This window comes from Lolium perenne, chromosome 2 (assembly GCF_019359855.2).
Source record: "Lolium perenne isolate Kyuss_39 chromosome 2, Kyuss_2.0, whole genome shotgun sequence".
Taxonomy (NCBI): Eukaryota; Viridiplantae; Streptophyta; class Magnoliopsida; order Poales; family Poaceae; genus Lolium; species Lolium perenne.
Genome location: NC_067245.2, coordinates 224,729,644 through 224,754,467, shown reverse-complemented (window position 1 = coordinate 224,754,467; position 24,824 = coordinate 224,729,644). Strand labels below are relative to the sequence as shown.

General features: G+C 50.3%; 2 protein-coding genes and 1 pseudogene across 2 annotated transcripts; 1 reads left to right on the top strand and 2 right to left on the bottom strand.

The window, feature by feature from the left end:
• The first annotated feature begins 1,160 nt into the window (after positions 1–1,160).
• On the top strand, positions 1,161–2,069 carry LOC127329184 (galactoside 2-alpha-L-fucosyltransferase-like). The gene has a single exon (XM_051355720.1). It carries the CDS (start codon positions 1,161–1,163, stop codon positions 2,067–2,069), a length of 909 nt encoding a protein of 302 aa, XP_051211680.1.
• Positions 2,070–20,742: 18,673 nt separating this feature from the next.
• LOC127330467 (small ribosomal subunit protein eS26) lies at positions 20,743–22,678 on the bottom strand. The gene is made up of 5 exons (XM_051356668.1): positions 22,647–22,678; positions 22,459–22,551; positions 22,276–22,360; positions 21,939–22,072; positions 20,743–21,112 (listed from the first exon to the last, which is right to left on the bottom strand). The coding sequence occupies exons 1-5, from the start codon at positions 22,647–22,649 to the stop codon at positions 20,999–21,001; spliced, it is 429 nt and encodes a 142-aa protein (XP_051212628.1). The 5' UTR covers positions 22,650–22,678; the 3' UTR covers positions 20,743–20,998.
• Positions 22,679–23,864: 1,186 nt separating this feature from the next.
• LOC139835280 (uncharacterized) lies at positions 23,865–24,597 on the bottom strand (annotated as a pseudogene).
• Positions 24,598–24,824: the final 227 nt, after the last annotated feature.

Genomic DNA, 24,824 nt, shown 5'->3' with positions numbered 1-24,824 from the left:
ACTAACACTCACAAGAGAAGTTAGAGCTGTAGACTAAAATCAGGGTTGTGGTGCATGCCGATATCGCTGTTTTTGCCTTATTCTAGCTGTTTTATCATAGCATTATATATGTTTAAGCAATTGTGTTATAATCTTTCATGCAATTGTTATTCTTACTGATAACTCTGAATCTGTCATATGTCTATTTCTTTGAACTGCAACAGGAATAGAAGTGTAGTCCCTATGATCATATAAAATGAAAATTCTTCAATACTGACTATGTGTTCACTATTTAAGTGCAAACCACCTGTGTAGACTGTTCATGCAAATCGGAAGTTTTCCTTTTTGTGTTTATAGTGCATTTTACCTGTGTACATTGTACATGCTGGTGATCTTCAAAGAATTTAACCTATAGTTAACTTAACTTCTATTTCTTGGAATCTAATCCTTTTTTTTTTGAACTGCTACTCAATTGGAATCAATTTTTTCAACACAGGAATCAACAATTGAGAAGAGGACATGATCTTTTCTGACGCACAAGTTACAGTACAGATCTGGGAGAAATTTTTCAACAGAAATTGAGGAGAAAAAATTGTTGGATTTAAAGCAGATCATACCTGGGTAAGATCCTGATCCATTCTCCATCTACTTGAGATCCTTTTCGGCCTGGAGGTTTTTGGGGAAGAATTTTGCTAAGCCTTACTGGGATCTCTTCTTCCCATGGCCAGCAAGGTCTCGACGGGAGGAAGGAGACGATGCTACGATCTGATCTCTGCCTGTCCTTTCTTTTTCTTGCGCAAGGGGTTTAGCTGTGACTTGGTCAGCCCACAGGAGCCCAGCCAGCGACATAATTGCACAACAGCAGGAGTCCAGCTGTGATTTGGTCAAAATCAGACAAAAGCCCACATAAAGGCACAGCAGGGATCGACGTTTTAATATGGGCCCAGAAAGCGATCAGGTGACACAGCAGAAAGCGATCAGGTGACACGAGACAGAAGAAAACGATCAGAGATCGACGGTTTCCGGGCGTCGACTGAGACTTAAGAGTTTCTCAGTCAGGTGTGACCCAGGCACTCCCCTATTTAAAACTACGGCGCCTCCGACGCTACGAGTCCCTCCACCGCCGCTGCGGGTCCGGCACCTCGTCCTACTCGCGCACCGTCGCCCGCCTGCGTGACTCCATGGACGAGCATGCGCCGGCGCCCGGGCCAGCGTCCTCGAACAGTACCTCCGAGGCTGACCCGGCGGCCGAGTGCAGCTACATCGTGTGGACACCCCAAGCGGGCCTCGGCAACGGCATCATCTCCACCGCCGCCGCCTTCCTCTACGCGCTGCTCACCGACCGCGTCCTCCTCGTCCAACACCCCGGCCACGACCTCGGCGACATCTTCTGCGAGCCGTTCCCCGGCTCAAGCACCTGGGTGCTCCCGGAGAAAGACTTCCCCATCCGGAGCATGGAGCGCTTCAACACCCGCACCCCGGAGAGCCTCGGAAACACTCTGCGCCGTGGCGAGGGGTCCAGGGACCCGCCGGCGCCGTGGATGTACCTGCATCTACAGAACAACTACCAGCCCAACGACCGGCGCTTCTTCTGCGACGACGGGCAGGACGCGGTGCGTGGCGTGCGCTGGCTGGTGCTCCGCTCCGACAACTACTTCGTGCCGGGCCTCTTCCTGGTCCCGCGGTACGAGCGCGAGCTGGACCGCCTGTTCCCGCGCCGCGACGCCGTGTTCCACCACCTCGGGCGCTACCTCTTCCACCCGAGCAACACGGTGTGGGCCATGGTGGCGCGGTACCACACCTCGTACCTCGCCCCGGCGGAGGAGCGGGTGGGCCTCCAGGTGCGCGACTTCAAGTTCACTCCCATCTCCGCCGACGAACGATACAACCAGATCGTTTGGTGCGCGTACGGCGAGGGCATCCTGCCCGCCGTCGACAACACACTACAGGAATCCGGCAATATGCCGACGGCCTACGGCCCTCGGCGTAGGACAGACTTGCCCTCGGCGTACGATACGCCGACGGGGACCCTCGGCGTAGCTCCTCGGGGAAGGTGGGCCTCGGCGGAGGCCACGTGGCCCTCGGCGTAGCGCCGCCCGTCGGCGTAGACGGAGAGGGCCGACGGCAGGCCCCACCCGTCGGCGTACGGGCCGTCGGCGCAGCGCGCTAACAGGCACCGTCAAGGTGACGGCCGTTACGGCTACGCCGAGGGGCGCCCCGTCGGCATACGCCCACACGTGGCAGGACCTGGGCTTCCCTGGGCGACGCTACGCCGAGGGGCGCCCCGTCGGCATACGCCCACACGTGGCAGGACCTGGGCTTCCCTGGGCGACGGTACGCCGAGGGCCTCCCCGTCGGGGTACCTCCACACGTGGCGCGGCCTGGGCGTCCCTGGGCAACGGTACGCCGAGGGCCTCCCCGTCGGGGTACCTGCACACGTGGCGCGGCCTGGGCGTCCCTGGGCGGCGGACGCTACGCCGAGGGCTTCACCGTCGGGGTAGGGGGTGCAATTTGGTCCTCTTCAAGAACACATTCTAACTCAAAGTGCCCGAAGTCCTCTTCCTCTTGATAGAAAATTCCCTCGTATGTTACAGGGTCAATGTTGTTGTAATCGTCCTCGGAGGGAATCGGTAGGTTACCATGTGGCGATACCTGGAACACGACTTCCCAGCCGTTGAGGGCCGCTTTCTGGCATGGGTACGGCAAATAATAAACTTGCTTGGCTTGGTGAGCAACAATATAGACATCGGCTCCGGTATAGGTGGTGGAAGGCTTAACTTCAACTAACCCAATGGACTTGGTAATTCTCTGTCCACCTCTTGGGTCGAACCAATGACACTTGAACACAACGAGATTGAGTTGTTTGTTTGTACGATTGAAGGTCAGCTCGTATACATTCTCTAACCTCCCGTAGTAATCAAAGGTATCGGATCCTTTAGTGAAGACACCAGTATTTATCGTTTTTGGATTCGCCCGGCCCTTCTGGTGTGTCTCTGTATGGAATCGAAACCCATTCACGTCATACTTCTCATACTTCATGACGTCACGGTTACAACCTTGGGAAACACATCTCAACTCATCTGTCATCTCAACGTTTGCATCAGCTCCCTACAATCACGGTTCAAATTTGTTGTGTGCATTAGTTACGTGGAATAACAGGGACAAGTCACATATTGGTAGGTAAGAGGGACAGCTTAGACATTACTTTTTTCATGAACCAAGACACAAAGTTTATTTTTACTTCGGGAGCACCCTCTTTCAGTAGAGTCTCCAACTCCGCGCCCGTGGGATCGCGCGGAAGCCACCACTGTTCATCCGTGAATTCGCTGAAAGGATACAATAAGCATTAGACCGAGTTGAGTGTAGGTGATCGAAACTAGATACAATAAGCATTACACCATGTTACCTAATGAAATCGTGACCGCCATCGTCGTCCCCCCCCACCACTTCCTTCATGTTCATAAGCACATAGAGCATTATGCAATCCTTCTCTTCCCTCTCCAATCTATATTTTTGTCCTTTACCAGCCTTGCCACCGGGACATTGGAATAGTTGAAGCTTGGGGTCATTCATGGGCACGTCGACATTGTAACGAGAGACCGGGTTATGCAGAGTGGGAACTTCATCAGGATAGTACGTTGTTGCGGCATCTGCCATCTCCCGAAGGCACGTTGCCTCAGCTATGCATGCTTCAATCTTGGCTTTGTTTCCAGTTATCTTCCGAATATACTTGAACTCTCTCTCAATACAAAACTGCCACCGAAACTGCACTGGGCCACCCAATAGTGCCTCGTTTGCGAGGTGCACAATGAGATGTGCCATCGGAGTAAAGAAGCCTGGCGGAAAGATCATCTCCAAATTGCATAACAACTCCGGCACTTGAACTTGCAGCTTCTCAATAACCTTAGGACATATCTGCTTAGCACAGAGCGTGCGGAAGAAATGGCTCAACTCCGCGAGCACTCGCCATATTTTCTCGGGGAGATACCCTCGAAGCATCACCGGCATCAGCCGCTCAATCCATATATGATAGTCGTGACTCTTGAGCCCGGTGACTTTTCCCGTCGAAAGATTGACTCCCTTGCTCATATTCGAACAATAACCATCAGGGAACATCACAACGTATTTTAGCCACTTGAATGCCTCCTTCTTTTGGATGGAATCAAGGCAGAAGTCGGCGTGCGGCTTGAACCAATTCTTTCGACGGCCGCAGGACGTTGCATGTGTAATTTCTTCCTTTCACAGAGCTTCTAAACATCGACTCTAGCATTGACATTATCCTTTGACTTCCGGGAATGTTTAGGCACGTGTGAAATAAGGACTCCGCGACATTCTTTACGGTGTGCATCACATCGATGTTATGGGGAAGTTCGAGGTCCTTGTAATACTCGAGCTTCGTTAAGGCTGCCTCGTGAGTCCAGTTGTGCGTTACACCATATCCCTCAAATTGATGGCCAGCTTCCGATGCCGGCGGCACGAGAGCACGTAGCTCGGCATCAACAGCTATACCATCGAACTTTGGCACCTCTGTTACTTCATGCACAACTTTGCCTTTCTTGAAGTTCTTTTTGTCTTCTCTGAACGGATGCCTCCGTTTGAGGTACTGCCGATTCGTGTCAAACGCAACATACTTGCGACCCTTATTTAGCCAAAGGAACTCAAGTCGATGCCTGCACACTGGGCATGGCCATTTACCAGCTGTACACCATCCGCATGTTAGGGCGTACCCGGGCATGTCATGCATGGTATACTGCAACCAAACTTTCATGCAGAAGTTTGTCTTCGATGCTCGGTCGTACGTCAACGTCCCGTGGTGCCAAGAGTGGTTCAAATCTTCCACAATCGGCTGCATGTAGACACTCAAGTTCTTCCCCGGGTAATGGGGCCCTGGAATGATCGGCGACGAAACATGGTCTTCCTCGTCATTAGGACTCCGGGAGTGATAATGAGCTGAATTACAAACACGGGCCAACAACTGTAATTGGAATTCGACATACCATATGGATTGAAGCCATACGTAGCTATCGCAATTCGACATTCCGAGCATCTGCTGCCATATGGGGGTATTTTCTATCAAAGTTCTTCCATGCATTGCCATCAGATGGATGTCCCATCTTCGTCCGCCCCTGATTGTCCTTTATTCGAGTCCCCATCTTGTGCCACGTCATCTGTTTGGCGGTCTCCTCAGTCAAGTAAAGCCGCTGGATTCTTTTTATGAATGGGAGATACCGAAGAATCGACTTTGCGATCTTTGACTGCCTCACCTGACCATCCTTTCCCGTTACCTCTTCATACCTAGAGGCCTTACAAATGGGACAGTACTTGTCCTCCGCAAACTGTTTCCAGAAGAGAACACAGCCATTTTCACAACAGTCTATCCTTTGATAATCCATGTTGAGCGCCGACATGAGTTGCCTCGTCTCGTGCAGGCTTTTAGGCAGACAATGCCCTTTGGGCAACATGTTACCAGTTGTTTTCAGACTTGCTTCGAAGCCGTCACGGGTGGTGTTGTACCGGGTCTTGTCGGCTAGACATTGGGAGATGGCATCGAGCTGAGAAATCTCGGCGCCATCGTACGTGAGGCGTCTTAGCAGCGGCTATCATATCATAGAAGGCCTTCGCGGCTGGCTCTGGTTCCTCCGGTTCTGGAGGTTCCTCCGGTTCTGGCGGTTCCTCCCGTGAAGGTGGCGACTCTGGCATGTGGGCATCGACAAGATCATCTAGAAAGTCTCTAACCCCATCGTACTCATTGCCATTGAGCCGCTGCCGCATCACCTCACCTCTGTCACGTTCGTGCTCATCAAAGTCGATCTGCGTGACGTAACGAGGCATATACCCATATTGCAGAAGGTGTTTAAACATGTCATCCTTTCCACGACGGTGATGCTTCAAGCAACGATTGCACGGGCAAAGTGGCTGAACCTTCTGTTTTGTACCACGCGCCAACTCCTTCACTAAATGCCAAGTCTTCCTTATCCACTCATCTGTTTTATTAGTCGCACTAACACGGCCGGTGTACATCCATCCATTATCAGCCATCCTCTGCTCTATTGGAAGCCAAACGACAAGCATAGCATTTATATCAAATAGGAAAATGCATCATATTTTAATTTTTTTAACAGGCAAAACGAATGCATCAACCTACATCTCTACTAGGTGGGCTCCTAGCAGCCGCCGGATCCGTAGATTGAGTACGTTCTCCATGCTCTACCGGTCCGAGTCAAAATTTGGCAGCACCTCCCGCTGCTCTCCCGATACACGTCTCGCCAAAAAGACAAGAGGATGTGCATCCGGAGAACAACGGTGAGGCGCTGCCGAAATCCTGACTCGGACCGGAGCAGAGCATGGAGAACGTACCCAACTACGGATCCGCCGACTGTCCCGTAAATGCCGCAAGCGTTACGGTTGAAAATATGCCGACCACTAATGCATATTTATCCGCGTAACGCTTGAGGACGGGAAGTGACACCTAGGTGACGCAACTTGACTTGGAAAATGAATCTAGTGACATAAATAAAATGCGGAGAAGAAGTTGGAAATTTTGCTCACCCTCGGCTGTAGAGGAAGTAGTCGAACAACCGACTGTCGATGTCGGCGACCGTCGAGAAGCGCGTCAAGATCCGGGATCGTCACGCCGGGGTGCTCAAGACGAGGCGGTCACGGCATGGCCTATTACAAATACATATTATTAGAAGAAATTCACATTTGCATTTCTATTTCAATTATTAAACATATCATTTCAATTTCAACTAGACATTTCTATTTCTTTCCAAATGTCCAGTATTCTATTTATATTGTGACATCAAGTATTTATTCCAAACACAAGGCTTGCAGAGTATAACTAAGAAAACAGCGAAGTACACCCACGGCTTAGACAGATTATATATATCAGAGTTCAAAGACCAACAGGCATCAGTGACAATAGCAGCGCAAGCATTTGCCCCAGCCCCAACAATACGCAGCACCTCTCTACAAAGCGAAAAATAAAACTACGGGGTGAACCAGAGCAGCCCACGCGATTCCGGCTGCTAATCCACCAACAAATCCTAAAAATCGCACCACAGCACAAAATATATCTACTACTGAAAACCTATCCGTTTCCCCTTGTTCCAAGTAGAAGCAGCGCTCGATTGCAGCAGCATAACGACAAACTTAGTGCTGGTGTCTCCCTCTCTAATGTTCCTCTCCTTGTATTAAGCAGCCGCCCACCATCCTTCTCCGACGCCTACTCTCCCCTCTCGATCTCGCCGCCGGCAAAGTTCCCCCTCACCGCAGCTCCTACATCCCTCCCTCGCCTGCCACCAACCACCGCTCCCAGCGCCGCAGCGCCGACCCTCCTCCTGGACGAGCACCCAGCGGAAGAGGATGCGCGGCGGCTACCGACCATGCTCGCGGGGCTCCTGGTGTTGGCCGCCCAAGCCATGGAGCTCCACAGGTTGCCCGCCTAGGTGGACAACAAGGCCGCTGAGACCAGACCATGGCTCTCGGCGCTCACGGCCGCCTGCAGGGGGGTCGACGGAGGAACGCCTGGTGGTGGCCTGCGCGGCTGCTGCAGCCGGCGACCACCTCCCCGACCTTCTCCATACGCCGCCAGCGTCCCTGGACCTGCCGCTCCGGACGTCATCCACCTCTCCGTCCGTCCCGCTGCTGCCTCCCAGTGAGCGAGCGAGCAGGGAGCTCGCGCGCGGCACGCCCGGCGTGGCCGCGTCGAATCGAAGCGGGGTAGAGGGGCAGGGGAGCGGGGGCGGGGGTTGCTTACCTGCGGAAGCGGAGGCGGGCGACGAGGTGGAGGAGGAGGAGCGGCGGCGGGCCGGGTGGGGAGGTGGCGGGCCGGGGCGAGGAGGTGGCGGGTGCAAGGAGGAGCGGGGGCGGCGGTGGCTCAGGACCTGCGGCGGCGGCGCGGGGCTCGGGTCGAGACGGGAGGGCGGCGGCGGCTCAGGTGAGGAAGGGGGGCGGCGGCAGATCAGGTGAGGAGGAGGGGCAGCGGCGCGGGGCTCAGGTGAGGAAGGGGGGCGGCGGCGCGGGGCGCAGGTGAGGAGGAGGGGCGGCGGCGCGGGGCTCAGGTGATTTTGGGGATTGAAAAACGCGGAGAAAAACGCGATCCGACCAGGTGAAAAACGCGATGGGATCTACGCCGAGGGCCACCCTCGGCTTACACAGATAGTAAGCTACGCCGAGGGCCACCCTCGGCTTAGCCGCCGACCAGGTGGACCCTGCGTTAATGCTAGGGTTTCCCTGGCTACACCGAGGGCTACGGATACGCCTAGGGCAGCCCTCGGCATAGTTTTTTTTTTTGTCAATTTTTTTTTGTTTCATTCTATTTTCTAACTATAGTATTCGTAGGCTCGACTCCCGCACCTCCTCCGTTGCATTTCCATTACCAGCACGAGGAAAACAAGAGGACGGAAACACTGTTGTCGTTGCAACCCCGACAAAGCAGCCATATATATGTGTCCGTTCTTCCGGGGACCAGGGAGGATCGACACTGATTTGTTGCTTCTCGCGATGTACGCGTGCTGACACGCTAGCGGTCACCGACCGCGTAATTGGCGTTGCTAGTAGTAGCTCTCGTGCGGCACGCGCCAAGGAGGAAGAGAGGCTTAAAGGTCCATGCAATTATGCGAACCATCGTCCGTAATTTGGATTGGTACTTCGTGGGCAGCTAGCTCCGAGTTGCCTACCGTGTAGCTGTTCCGACAAACTATGTGGTGAAACGGGGCCGCCGGGACATGCGGTATGGCCGTACCGGGCGCGCGCGTGCACCCGTCCGCCAACGCGCGAAACGGAAAACATTTAGCACATAAAATGACGCGTCCTAGACCTAAAAACATTTTTCCCTCCATTTATTGAGCGAAGGAAAGTGTCGCCCCAGTTCAAATCCGGACAGTTTCCAGCGGATTCGGCGGGCACCGCAGAAGCGGGTGGGATCCCCGGATGGCTTCCGCGCGCATATGGCATGTGATAGGTGGTGCGTAGGAGGTATCCTACCGCCGAGCGGAGGTCCCGCGCGATCTTGAAATGCGCACCATGTAGCCGCTTCACAAAAAGCCCTTAGGCACCCGAAAATGGAAAAACCGTCGCCCGTGGTTCGGATTGGAAATCCGCGACCGGGGCCTTGCTTCCCATCCTAAGGCCCACGCACGTGCCAAATATGGCCTCGTTCCGACAAACTATGTGGTGAAACGGGCCGTTTCCTACTCATTTCCCCTAAAAGCCATAGAACTCCGGACGAGATAGCCCTGTTCGTGAAGGGTTCTCCAAGATAATTGCCGTATCCCAGTTCCGTCTTTTGCAGTGGTCACTAGGACACATAAAATGACGCCACGCGGCTCCGCTCGATTTTGGCTCCGTTTGCTTTGCCAAGCTGCGCAAAACGGGGCCGCCGGGACATGCGGTATGGCCGTACCGGGCGCGCGCGTGCACCCGTCCGCCAACGCGCGAAACGGAAAACATTTAGCACATAAAATGACGCGTCCTAGACCTAAAAACATTTTTCCCTCCATTTATTGAGCGAAGGAAAGTGTCGCCCCAGTTCAAATCCGGACAGTTTCCAGCGGATTCGGCGGGGCACCGCAGGAAGCGGGTGGGATCCCCAGATGGCTTCCGCGCGCATATGGCATGTGATAGGTGGTGCGTAGGAGGTATCCTACCGCCGCGCGGAGGTCCCGCGCGATACTGAAATGCGCACCATGTAGCTGCTTCACAAAAAAAAGCCCTTCCGGCACCCCGAAAATGGAAAAACCGTCGCCCGTGGTTCGGATTGGAAATCCGCGACCGGGGCCTTGCTTCCCATCCTAAGGCCCATGCACGTGCCAAATATGGCCTCGTTCCGAGCAAACTATGTGGTGAAACGGGCCGTTTCCTACTCATTTCCCCTAAAAGCCATAGAACTCCGGACGAGATAGCCCTGTTCGTGAAGGGTTCTCCAAGATAATTGCCGTATCCCAGTTCCGTCTTTTGCAGTGGTCACTAGGACACATAAAATGACGCCACGCGGCTCCGCTCGATTTTTTGGCTCCGTTTGCTTTGCCAACTGCGCAAAACGGGGCCGCCGGGACATGCGGTATGGCCGTACCGGGCGCGCGCGTGCACCCGTCCGCCAACGCGCGAAACGGAAAACATTTAGCACATAAAATGACGCGTCCTAGACCTAAAAACATTTTTCCCTCCATTTATTGAGCGAAGGAAAGTGTCGCCCCAGTTCAAATCCGGACAGTTTCCAGCGGATTCGGCGGGGCACCGGTGGATGCGGTTGGGATTCCCTGTTGGCTTCCGCGCGCATATGGCATGTGATAGGTGGTGCGTAGGAGGTATCCTACCGCCGCGCGGAGGTCCCGCGCGATACTGAAATGCGCACCATGTAGCTGCTTCACAAAAAAAAGCCCTTCCGGCACCCCGAAAATGGAAAAACCGTCGCCCGTGGTTCGGATTGGAAATCCGCGACCGGGGCCTTGCTTCCCATCCTAAGGCCCATGCACGTGCCAAATATGGCCTCGTTCCGACAAACTATGTGGTGAAACGGGCCGTTTCCTACTCATTTCCCCTAAAAGCCATAGAACTCCGGACGAGATAGCCCTGTTCGTGAAGGGTTCTCCAAGATAATTGCCGTATCCCAGTTCCGTCTTTTGCAGTGGTCACTAGGACACATAAAATGACGCCACGCGGCTCCGCTCGATTTTTTGGCTCCGTTTGCTTTGCCAATCGCGCAAAACGGGGCCGCCGGGACATGCGGTATGGCCGTGCAGGCGCGCGCGTGCACCCGTCCGCCAACGCGCGAAACGGAAAACATTTAGCACATAAAATGACGCGTCCTAGACCTAAAAACATTTTTCCCTCCATTTATTGAGCGAAGGAAAGTGTCGCCCCAGTTCAAATCCGGACAGTTTCCAGCGGATTCGGCGGGGCACCGCAGGAAGCGGGTGGGATCCCCAGATGGCTTCCGCGCGCATATGGCATGTGATAGGTGGTGCGTAGGAGGTATCCTACCGCCGCGTGGAGGTCCCGTGCGATACTGAAATGCGCACCATGTAGCTGCTTCACAAAAAAAAGCCCTTAGGCACCCGAAAATGGAAAAACCGTCGCCCGTGGTTTGGATTGGAAATCCGCGACCGGGGCCTTGCTTCCCATCCTAAGGCCCACGCACGTGCCAAATATGGCCTCGTTCGACAAACTATGTGGTGAAACGGGCCGTTTCCTACTCATTTCCCCTAAAAGCCATAGAACTCGGACGAGATAGCCCTGTTCGTGAAGGGTTCTCCAAGATAATTGCCGTATCCCAGTTCCGTCTTTTGCAGTGGTTACTAGGACACATAAAATGACGCCACGCGGCTCCGCTCGATTTTTTTGGCTCCGTTTGCTTTGCCAACTGCGCAAAACGGGGCCGCCGGGACATGCGGTATGGCCGTACCGGGGCGCGCGCGTGCACCCATCCGGCAACGCGCGAAACGGAAAACATTTAGCACATAAAATGACGCGTCCTAGACCTAAAAACATTTTTCCCTCCATTTATTGAGCGAAGGAAAGTGTCGCCCCAGTTCAAATCCGGACAGTTTCAGCGGATTCGGCGTGAGCACCGCAGAAGCGGGTGGGATCCCCGAGATGGCTTCCGCGCGCATATGGCATGTGATAGGTGGTGCGTAGGAGGTATCCTACCGCCGCGCGGAGGTCCCGCGAGATACTGAAAAGCGCACCTTGTATCTGGTTCACACAAATAAGCCCTTCAGGCACCCCGAAAATGGAAAAACCGTCGCCGTGGTTCGGATTGGAAATCCGCGACCGGGGCCTTGCTTCCCATCCTAAGGCCCACGCACGTGCCAAATATGGCCTCGTTCGGACAAACTATGTGGTGAAACGGGCCGTTTCCTACTCATTTCCCCTAAAAGCCATAGAACTCCGGACGAGATAGCCCTGTTCGTGAAGGGTTCTCCAAGATAATTGCCGTATCCCAGTTCCGTCTTTTGCAGTGGTCACTAGGACACATAAAATGATGCCACACGGCTCCGCTCGACTTTTTTTTGGCTCCGTTTACTTTGCCAACTGTGCAAAACTGGGCCGCCGGGACATGCGGTATGGTCGTACCGGGCGCGCGCGTGCACCCGTCCGCCAACGCGCGAAACGGAAAACATTTAGCACATAAAATGACGCGTCCTAGACCTAAAAACATTTTTCCCTCCATTTATTGAGCGAAGGAAAGTGTCGCCCCAGTTCAAATCGGGCCCGTTTCCGGCGGGGTCGGCGGGGCACCGCAGAAGCGGAGTGGGATCCCGGATGGCTTCCGCGCGCATATGGCATGTGATAGGTGGTGCGTAGGAGGTATCCTACCGCCGCGCGGAGGTCCCGCGCGATACTGAAATGCGCACCATGTAGCTGCTTCACAAAAAAAAGCCCTTCCGGCACCCCGAAAATGGAAAAACCGTCGCCCGTGGTTCGGATTGGAAATCCGCGACCGGGGCCTTGCTTCCCATCCTAAGGCCCACGCACGTGTCAAATATGGCCTCGTTCTGACAAACTATGTGGTGAAACGGGCCGTTTCCTACTCATTTCCCCTAAAAGCCATAGAACTCCGGACGAGATAGCCCTGTTCGTGAAGGGTTCTCCAAGATAATTGCCGTATCCCAGTTCCGTCTTTTGCAGTGGCACTAGGACACATAAAATGACGCCACGCGGCTCCGCTCGATTTTTTGGCTCCGTTTGCTTTGCCAACTGCGCAAAACGGGGCCGCCGGGACATGCGGTATGGCCGTACCGGGCGCGCGCGTGCACCCGTCCGCCAACGCGCGAAACGGAAAACATTTAGCACATAAAATGACGCGTCCTAGACCTAAAAACATTTTTCCCTCCATTTATTGAGCGAAGGAAAGTGTCGCCCCAGTTCAAATCCGGACAGTTTCCAGCGGATTCGGCGGGGCACCGCAGGAAGCGGGTGGGATCCCCAGATGGCTTCCGCGCGCATATGGCATGTGATAGGTGGTGCGTAGGAGGTATCCTACCGCCGCGCGGAGGTCCCGCGCGATACTGAAATGCGCACCATGTAGCTGCTTCACAAAAAAAAGCCCTTCCGGCACCCCGAAAATGGAAAAACCGTCGCCCGTGGTTCGGATTGGAAATCCGTGACCGGGCCTTGGTTCCCATCGTAGGGCCCACGCACGTGCCAAATATGGCCTCGTTCCGACAAACTATGTGGTGAAACGGGCCGTTTCCTACTCATTTCCCCTAAAAGCCATAGAACTCCGGACGAGATAGCCCTGTTCGTGAAGGGTTCTCCAAGATAATTGCCGTATCCCAGTTCCGTCTTTTGCAGTGGTCACTAGGACACATAAAATGACGCCACGCGGCTCCGCTCGATTTTTGGCTCCGTTTGCTTTGCCAAGCGCAAAACGGGGCCGCCGGGACATGCGGTATGGCCGTACCGGGCGCGCGCGTGCACCCGTCCGCCAACGCGCGAAACGGAAAACATTTAGCACATAAAATGATGCGTCCTAGACCTAAAAACATTTTTCCCTCCATTTATTGAGCGAAGGAAAGTGTCGCCCAGGTTCAAATCCGGACGGTTTCCGGCGGATTCGGCGGGAGCACCGCAGAAGCGGGTGGGATTCCCGGATGGCTTCCGCGCGCATATGGCATATGATAGGTGGTGCGTAGGAGGTATCCTACCGCCGCGGAGGTCCCGCGCGATACTTGAAATGCGCACCATGTAGCTGCTTCACAAAAAAAGCCCTTCCGGCACCCGAAAATGGAAAAACCGTCGCCCGTGGTTCGGATTGGAAATCCGCGACCGGGGCCTTGCTTCCCATCCTAAGGCCCACGCACGTGCAAATATGGCCTCGTTCGACAAACTATGTGGTGAAACGGGCCGTTTCCTACTCATTTCCCCTAAAAGCCATAGAACTCCGGACGAGATAGCCACATTCGTGAAGGGTTCTCCAAGATAATTGCCGTATCCTAGTTCCGTCTTTTGCGGTGGTTACTAGGACACATAAAATGACGCCACGCGGCTCCGCTCGATTTTTTGGCTCCGTTTGCTTTGCCAGCGCAAAACGGGGCCGCCGGGACATGCGGTATGGCCGTGCGGGCGCGCGCGTGCACCCGTCCGCCAACGCGCGAAACGGAAAACATTTAGCACATAAACTGACGCGTCACACTTGTACATATATGTTAGGGGCAGATGCAAGTTTTCCAACAATTCTGACGCTCCGGTGATCTGTATCTTGGGAAACCCTAGGGCGGGGACCCCGTAGATCTACCCCTATAGCTTTCTCCGTGCGAGAGTTTACCAATGTAATTTTTTACTTGTTTTCGTTTATTTAGGACATATGTACATGGAAACCATAGGTTGGGCATACTTTACCATAAAATAGGCTCCATTTTAGCCGTGGCGAGAGTTTCCACATACGAGATCTGGATTTTACCAAGTGTTAGCCCATGTATCCGGAAATCGTCAACAACGGGTACATCCAAGGTTAGCCAAACCTTACATCACACTTGTACACATATGTTATGGGCAAATGCAAGTTTTCAAGCGATTACGACGATCCGATAGTACGTATCTTGGGAAACCCTAGGGCGAGGACCCCGCAGATCTACCCCTATAGCTTTTTCCGTGCGAGGGTTAACCAATGGATTTTTTATTTTCTTTGCTTTGTTTAGGACATATGCACATGGAAACCATAGGTTTGGAATAAAATAGGCCACGAGATGAGCCGTAGCATGAGTTTCCACATACAAATCCTGGATTTTACCAAGTGTCGGCCCATGTATGCGGAAATCGTCAACGCGGGGTACATGCAAGGTTAGACAAACCTTACATCACACTTGTACACATATGTTAGGGACAAATGCAAGTTTTCAAGCGATTCCGACGCTCCGGTGATCTGTATCTTGGGAAACCCTAGGGCAGGGACCCTGCAGATCTACCCCTATAGCTTTCTCCGTGCGAGGGTTTACCAATGGATTTTTTTATTTGCTTTGCTTTGTTTAGGACATATGCACATGGAAACCATAGGTTTGGAATGAAATAGGCCCCGGATGAGCCGTAGCAGGAGTTTCCACATACAAATCCTGGATTTTACCAAGTGTCGGCCCATGTATGCGGAAATCGTCAACGCGGGGTACATGCAAGGTTAGACAAACCTTACATCACACTTGTACACACATGTTAGGGACAAATGCAAGTTTTCAAGCGATTCCGACGCTCCGGTGATCTGTATCTTGGGAAACCCTAGGTCGGGGACCTTGCAGATCTACCCCTATAGCTTTTTTCGTGCGAGGGTTCACCAATGGATTTTTTTAATTTCTTTGCTTTGTTTAGGACATATGCACATGGAAACCATAGGTTTGGAATGAAATAGGCCCCGGATGAGCCGTAGCAGGAGTTTCCAGCGATTCGGACGCTCCGGTGGTTTGTATCTAGGGAAACCCTAGGGGGCGGGGACCCATAAATCTACCCCTAGGGTTAGGGTTAGGGTTAGAGTTAGGGTTAGCAATGGACTTTTTTCCTTTGTTTTAGGTCATGTGGTGGCAAGTATGGATCCATGCTATCTAAGGTTTTCCTCCGGTTCACCCCACCGGTGAGTTCTGCCCTATACGTCCAGGACATGCCTAAGTGCCGTCAGCGCATGTGCGTGTAGCCGAAAGACCCCGGGGGTACAACATTAGACAAACAACACCACACCATGCTGGTGGTGGTGTTTTGTTGGAGAAGAACACATGGGTATATATAGGGAGGCGAGGGGCTGAAACGGCGAGAAAAGCTGGCGGGAGAAAATGGCGGGAAAAATTGGCGGGAAAGATTGGCGGGAAAGATTGGGCGGGAGAAATGGGCGGGAAAAAGGAAAAAAAAAGATGGATGCTAAGCCGACGGTGCCCCTCGGCATAGGCTAGACAGCTGACGTCATTCTGGCGGGAGGGGCGGGAGAATTTGGCTTCAGCTACGCCGACGGTGGCCCTCGGCATAGGCTTCACGCCGTCAAGGTCCAGTTAGGGCATGGCCGCGGGACGGTGGAACGGGGTCGCACCCTCAACCTATGCCGAGGGCCGCCGATACGCCGAGGGCCACCCTCGGCATAGCCTGTCATGTGCCGAGGGTGCCTATACGCCGAGGGGCGCTTCGAGCAGCTGGGCTGACCGGGCAGTACGCCGACGGCCCCGACATTTGGCCGTCGGCGTACGCCACGGCCGTCGGCGCAGCGCGCCATTCCTGTAGTGACAACGCAACCTCTGCCGCCGCCGGTGCCCCTGATCACCACCAGGAGCCGACGACGGCGACGAAGCGCAAGGCCGTGCTCGTCGTGTCGCTGCGCGGGGAGTACTACGAGAAGCTCAGCAGCATGTACTACGAGCACGGCGCGGCGGGAGGCGGGGCGGTGAGCGTGTTCCAGCCCACGCACCTGGGCGCGCAGCACTCAGAGGAGCGGCACCACAACCAGAAGGCCTTCGCGGAGATGGCGCTGCTCAGCTTCTCGGACGTGGTGATCACGTCCGCCGCCTCCACGTTCGGGTACGTCAGCGGTCAGCCAGGGGCTCGCCGGGCTGAGGCCCTGGGTGCTCATGACCCCCGTCGACGGGAAGAGCCCCGAGCCGCCGTGCCGTCAGGCCCCAACAATCGAGCCCTGCTTCCACAACGCGCCGCACTACGACTGCAAAACCAGGGCGCGCGTTGACAGCGGCAACCTCGCCCGCCACGTCCGCCATTGCCAGGATTACCCCAATGGTGTTCAGTTGGTGGACTAACTTAATTAACTTGGGCTTTAATTTTGGCAACCGTGGCTGTTCGTCTCGGTCGGGGGCTACAATTTGGTCGAAAATATTTTGATAAACGGTTTTGCTAACCCTCGATCAACGAGTCTTCTTAAGGGTAGCGCTACGCGTCGGCCGACCGATCCCGCCCCCGGATCGGTTGTACGACCGCCGTTCGTTTCACGCATCGTACGGTAGAGGATTACCCCACGAACATGTCGATTTCGTTGCGGCTATAGTTGCGTCAGCCTGGTACAGAGTTGCATGTTGTCCCTGATCGTGCGTGCAGGCATGTGAAACCTAGTAAAAAAGGTTGGCTGCTAGCTGTAGGCCTGTAGCCTACCTTGCACGAGTGCCCAAGCTTTGCTGGTGCATGGCCCTGCTCACATGGTGGGTTCCACCTATTCTACTTGCTAAATCTCTAATCCAGCTAGCTCCACACCTAATTAAGTATAGAAAATGGTGCAATAGTGGTAGAATATCATAAGCTTTTTTTTGTGGATCAATAAAATTGTGGAAAAAGTTTGCAACATTTTGGGCACACTTTTCTAGCGACAATTATTTTGCTGTAGGTTTATTTATATCAAAAATTACCATCTATTTTACATAAATCGTAAATGGTTACAACAAAAAATCGAACTTGTAGCTAACACCTTCAAAACTTTACAACATCTCGCGTGTGTCTTCATAACAAAAATTAAATGGAATTGTTACAAAATTATTGAGCAGAAGCAAGCAGTAATTTCGAGAGAAAAATATACTTGTAGCTAACACACAAAAACCCTTAAAACATCTCATGCGGGTGTTCACAACAAAAAGCACATGGGTTTCTTACAAAAAAATAATGAGCGTAAGCAACATCTTTAATTTCGAGAGAAAAACAAACATGTAGCAAACGCACAGAAAACCCTTACAACATTTCGCGCGTGTCTTCACAACAATAGTTACATGGGTTTCTTACAAAAATAATGAGCGTAAGCAACATTGGTAATTTCGAGAGAAAAATAAATTTGTAGCAAACGCACATAAAACCCTTACAACATCTCGCGTGTGTCTTCACAACAAAACTCACATGAGTTTGTTACAAAAAATAATGAGCGTAAGCTACATCAGTAATTTCGAGAGAAAAACAAACCTATGCAAAAAAACCTTACCACATATGTACCATGCTTTCACAACAAAACTCATAGGTGTTTGTTACAAAAATAATGACCATATGCAACAAATAATTGACAGAAAGACTTGGTTGTACTATAATCCATAGCACACTAATTTAGTATCGTCGGCGACAAATTCGGCTTGAGTGTGCCCCGTCGGCGTTGAAGAAGGTTTATTTAGATGCAAACCGATGTCACCAGATCGAGCTAACTCGTGATGAATTCGACTCATCTTAGCCTTATCAGAATTAGATTGCAACATTTTTTCATCATACACCTAGAGCTAAAGGAGCATCTCACTCGTGTGTTCGAAGCTGAACACAGACCAAACAACACAACGTGTCAAGAAAAAATATAATAGTAATAAATTCTAAAACCATTGACATATTTTTAGCGTCGCACTAGAAAATTACACGGGTTAGTAGTTGGCTAAGTGTCATAAAATTCATTCTTTAGCTAATTAATGGTAGCCTATGAGGTCACATCATTTTTTAACCCCTATGCTAGTAGAACTAGTACTACACACGTATAGTAGCACCCTGCAGAAGTGGACACAAAGAGCTGCAGCAGGTGTGGTCCAATACGTGTGAGCATGTGTGCTCTGCATGCGAGAGCAGGAAGCTAGAGCTTGAGTTGCATGCAAGCAGCTATACGCGGAAGAAAAAGTTAGCGACTACACCGCGCGAGGCAGGCAAAAACACGCGAGGCCAGCGCGAGCGGGAGGGACCGATCCGCCGACGCTGATCGGTCGGCCGAAAGCAAGTATACTCTACCTTTTAAGTACGGCGTGAACCGTTGATCCAAAATTGAGATCTCGGCAAGAATTTTCTTTTTTTTCAAAAAAACTTACACCCTCCATTTTAGATAAAGTTGAGTCTGTTAGTAACTTCTAAGCATACTCCACTTCTTAAAATTTAGACCCAATATTAATATCCCAGAAAAAAATTGCACTTTTTAAAAATTTAGATATCAAACAATACAATTTCCGTAAAAGAAGGTTCACCGTGATTTTTTGTTTTAGTAAAATGAACTACTACTTTGTAAATTCTGAGTCAACTAAGAGTCTAAGACTTAGGCACTCCCTTATAAATTTCTATTTGTGCACTTATTGGTAGGACATTTAGGAATAACAACTTACATAAACTAATTCATTACCATCTTTTCATATATCAAAATCTTTTTTTCGGAGCGAAGGAAACACGCTATTCTCACTACACATCTATATATCCATTGTATTGTTTTAAAATATACAATGTTGGGTGTTTAGTAATCAATTTTTGTTATGCATATAGAACAATAAGAATGCAGATTAACCAATGTAATGTAACCCCTCAGATTAATAAAGTTCCGAAATTACTCGCAAAAAAATCTATCTGATGTTATCATATTTCAATGCTGGGTATTTAGAAATCAAGTTTTGTTCTACATATATACACGTTTGGATTTTACCGATCAAAAGTAGATAAGTCAATATAACATTTAAAAAAAGGTAAGAAAGTACAATTTCCGCAATAAAACAAATATTACATTATTGTGAATATTTAAAAATGTACTACACTAAAAAAATTAGTAAAATGAACTAAGATTTTGTAAATTCAGAGTCAACTAAGACGAGGGTGCTCCCTTATAAGCTTTTCTTTGAGCACTTATTAGTTGGACATGTAGGAATAACAATTTACATAAACTAATTACGTTATCATCTTTTCAAATATTAAAACCTTTTTCAGAGTGAAAGGAAACCGGAAATTCAATTCGGCTCCCGGTTGCATATGCTTCCTCCACCCAAAAAAACATATTTCTAATTATTAAAAAATTCTAGTAAAATTTTTGCATTTACATATTTTTTTGCGAATATTTCACATTTACATTTCAACAATGTGTGTACTCGTTGATACAGTTTCGCGAAAACAGCTAGTTTTTTATGTTCGCTGTGAAAAAAAACAAAATATGTGTCCCAAAGAGGCTTATTTTTAGCACCATTTTTTTTGTGCACAACCCAAAGGACAAGTCGAATTTTAATGGATATACTTTGTGCGCGTGTAGCATGTGAAGATGTAGACGTGAATTTTTCGTTTGAAATTCTTTGACATTTCAAAATGTATCAAGAAAACATTTCAAAATAAAGGAAACATATGCACCTAAGAGCCCATCACTCCCGAAGGAAACACACCATTCTCGGTATATATCTTTCTATTATCTATCTATCAATTTTATTGTTGCAAAATACAATAGTGGGTGCTTAGAAATTAATTGAGAGCCCCGTGACTTTTGTTTCTTTGATTGATTCAAGTCTGATCTTCCCTCGTTGACGACGCCTTATTTCTTGCTTTTGTACTCTCAGTTGGCAAGCGTATGTTTAGCTTAGAAGTTTTATCTTTGTTGTTTTGTTTTTTCCGTTATCAATTGAAACACCAATCTGAAAAAACAGAATTATCAGGAAAATGTATAGAACATCTAAGACGCTTTCAGGTATAACCAACCAAAAGTCGACAGTACTCTTTAGTGTATAGATACATCTGAAATCGGACAAAACTTTAACATCTTCTAGTTGGATGTCCGATGCACTGCCCAGGGGCTCTCAAGTTTTCTTTCCCCACATGGGTAAAGATAACAGCTAAAGACACGCTAATGTTAAGTAATTAAAATGTAAAAAATGAACTTTAAATTCATGAACACACAAAGAAAATGTGTGCTGTCAGGATGTAGATAACTAAAATTTGGTACACCTCCAGGATGAGCACGTCCACTCACAGGCGAGCAGTTCACGCCCACCAGCAATTGCAAACAATTGAATTCAGTAACAGAATAGAATCAAGCAAGATTTTGCAATGCAAGGCAACTGAAACAAGTTGGGGCTAAAAGCATATATATGGAACTGCAGTTAACCAGATAAAAAGAGACAAAAACAAGTGGTGCCTACTGAGTAATAACATATGAAGGTAGCAGATAGCCTTGTCCATAACCGATGCTCACAACTAGGTAGATCATAGATAACATTTGGCCTGGCCACATAACAGGTTTTTCGATGCAAAAAAGTACGGACTCATCCAGTACCCACTACTGGCATTACGATAGTTCTACGGTAAGATCTAGACTGGTTAAAACAAGCAGAACACTCAGGAGGCCAAATCAGGTGCCAGCGACATTGGGAGCTGGAGCACCGGTGCCGAAACCACCGCCGACACCACCAGGACCCCCAGGGACACCACCAGGACGAGGAGCTTGGCCCCCAGGTCTTTCCTCCTGCAAAATGAAACTAGTAGCATCAGCCATAAGGCGCATTAAGCATTGTACCAGACGGTAGAAATCACAGCAATAAATGATGTTCTAGCAAAGAAAAAAGAGCTATCAAGAGTTCAAGACTAAGCTTTGGCTGAAAACAATCTGTGCTGCACTGTGCAGCCTTGGCTAACAAGATTAAAAGAGCTATCAAGACAAAACCTTTTCAGTGTATCCTACACTTAGCACTTGGCCAAACCGATTACTAACCGCTGTTAGGACACACTAAGTCCACGAGTACAGAATCACACTAACTACCACGCCAGAAGAAAGCCGTAAGGATGGAAACAAGTGGTGTTATAACCTATCTAGCTATTATACTGACGATTTACAGCAAAACAGATTTCCTCATGCAATGTGTTATACCACAGACATCGTCCATTCGGCCACGCCAAAAGAATAGGGGCAATTGATCTTTTTGGCAATAATATTTGCTAGCATTTAAGTGGAAATTTTAAATTCAGATAACACTGTATTTAAAAGTCTCGGGAACAACTGAAACAAAAAAAAAATACCAATAGCATAAACTGGACAAGGATATGCAAGCTATACTAAAAAACATTTGACTAGAAATTCACACAATGTAAGCAATAGGGAAAGACAGGAGACCAAACTATATTACTATGATCCTTGGTCGTTAAATAGCTAACGAAGTTGTTAAACAAGGAACATAAAAAAAATACACATTTTAGTAAATCAACACTAAATGCGAAAGAAAGTTGATGTCCCCAGATCAAGCATTCAGCTGACAAGGAAGGGTAAGGTACAAAGATAAACTAGGAGCCCATACCCTGGGACGGAAGCGTTGCTGCGGAGGTGCCCGGTTCTTCCGGTCTTTACGGGAGCGGACACGGACTTTGTGCTGGTGGATGGCGCAGCCCACGCACCAATGCATCTTCTCGTAAAGCTTGGGCAAAACGTAACCTGCACAGAAAGACTTGTCAATCATGTATCAAACGCATCAAAGATGGAAGCTTTCAATTCACATGAGGATCGAAGAACAGGGGCGACAAGTAATTTCCAAGTTGCATTGTTGGAATACTGCAGCGTGCCAGCGTGGTCGCGATCACTGATCCAACACAGTTAAAAGGAAAAAGAAAAAATCAAAGGAGGAAGAGAAACCACACCATCAAAGACGCACGCCTCTTGGAGATCTCTCATGGCTGCCGGTTCCACGACGTTCGACACACGAAACCTCTTGATCGCCTTGTCCTGCACCACCAAAGAAAACCCACCATAATCAACAAACTGACATGGCGATCTGCGCACAAGAAGATGGTTTTGGACAACGGGAACATGATCAAACTTGCCTTTGGGATGGTCTTGGCGCAGTTGTTGCAGCGGACGAACCTGACATGGCCGCGGCCGTGCTTGTTGCGGCCGTGGTTCCGGCGCTTCACGGTCTGCGATTTACAGAAGCAAAAGAGAGCGCGCAGGTCAGACCGGCATTGGACCGCATGACGCAGTCGAGATGAAAGTACGGGCGATCAGATCTTACCATGGCGAGGGCGAGCGCGAGGAGTACGGCGCGGCGTCTTCGAGCGAGCTCCGGAGTCTCCGGGTCTTTGTGTAGGGTTTGTCTAGGCGGCGGCGGGGTGGCCCTTATAAAGAGGTGGCAGGTAGCCGGGTAGCATCCAGGCGGTTCGTTCGTAGATCGACGGTCCACGTTTTGACTTTGTGAAGCTCGTGAGCGTAAGCAAAGGCGCATTTATATTTTCCGCTTGCACATGTCGAAGCTCTATTAAATGTGACTTGTTAGTGGTGAAGAAAATGTGATTTCTAAAAAGGGAAATATGTGTTCTAAAAAAGGAAACATATTAAATGTGTGAGAGAAAAAAATACTTTCTTTTTCTTTTTTCCTTTTCTTTTTCAAAGGAACACATTTTTTTCAAAGGAACACATTATTCGCACTATCATGCATTTTTTTTCCTTTTTTTAGGAGCGGTGGTGAGCAGTGGTGCTTGGCGGGAGAAGGTGTGATGAGGCAGAGCTATTTGGTGGCAAGGCGGAGGTCCCAAAGCTCGGAGTAGGTGTGGCCATGGAGGTGGCGCCGCATGCATGGAGACGACGGTATAGAGGCCGCGTCGCGAGGTCTACATCTGCGCGGTTGGTTGCACTGCGGTCATCGGTCGTGGGTTGGTGGCCCCGGAGGCGGTGAGTAGCTACGGAGGTGTCAGCGCTGACGCCCATGGCGAAGGCAGCTTGGGCTAGATCTGGCGTTGGGTTGTACCGCAATTGTCTAGAGTATGACAACGATGGTGTGGTGGGTCGTCGATCATGCCGAAGGTGGAAGAAGGTGGTCGCTACAGGTCCTTGGCCATGCATGCCAGAGATGGAAGTTATGTGGGCTCTCGGTTGCAGTTGGATCATGGTGTTCTCACTATGATGACAAGGTGATGTGGTGGCGGTGTGAACAACATGGATGGTTGCATGTGTTGATACAACCAAAAGTGTCACCAATCTTCGGATGGGCCAGTGGAGATGTGGCGGCCTGATGAGTGCAGAGCACACTATTGGGGAACCCCAAGAGGAAGGTATGTGAGCACAATAGCAAGTTTTCCCTCAGTAAGAAACCAAGGTTTAATCGATCAGTAGGAGAAAGAAATCACTTCTGAAGGTGTTGCTAGCTGACTTTTGGCAGGGCGTACTACCGGCGTCAGCAACAACGTGAAACCTGCACACAACACAACAACAACAACAACAACCAAACCTTTCAGTCCCAAACAAGTTGGGGTAGACTAGAGTTGAAACCCATAAGATCTCGAAGCCAAGTCATGGTTCCGGAACGTGGATAGCTAACTTCCACGCACCCCTGTCCATGGCTAAATCTTTGTCGATATTCCAAACCTTCGGGTCTCTCTTAACATACTCCTCCCATGTCAAGTTTGGTCTACCATGACCCTTCTTAACGTTCTCAGCACGCTTTATCCGTCTGCTATGCACTGGCGCTTCCGGAGGCCTCCGTTGGATATGTCCAAACTATCTGAGACGATGTTGGACTAGCTTCTCTTCAATCGGTGCTACCCCAACTCTCTCATGTATATCGTCATTCCGTACCCGATCCTTTCTTATGTGGCCACATATCCATCTCAACATGCGCATCTCTGCTACACTTAACAGTTGGATATATCGTCTCTTTGTTGGCCAACACTCCGCGCCATACAACATCGCAGGTCTGATAGCTGTCCTATAAAACCTGCCTTTTAGCTTTTGTGGCACTCACTTATCACAGAGTACGCCAGAAGCTTGGCGCCACTTCATCCAACCAGCCTTGATTCGGTGGCCCACATCTTCATCGATATCGCTATCCTTCTGCAACATGGATCCCAAATACTAAAAAGTGTCTCTCTCCGGTACCACCTGCCCATCAAGGCTAACCTCTCCCTCCTCGTGCCTAGTAGAACTGAAACTGCACCTCATGTATTCAGTTTTAGTTCTACTAAGCTTAAAACCTTTCAATTCTAGAGTTCTCCTCCACAACTCTATCTTTCTATTAACCCCCGTTCGGCTATCATCGACTAGCACCACATCATCCGCAAAGAGCATACACCATGGGATATCTCCTTGTATATCCCTTGTGACCTCATCCATCACCAAATCAAAAATATAAGGGCTCAAAGCTGACCCTTGGTGTAGCCCTATTCTAATTGGAAAGTCATCAGTGTCGCCATCACTT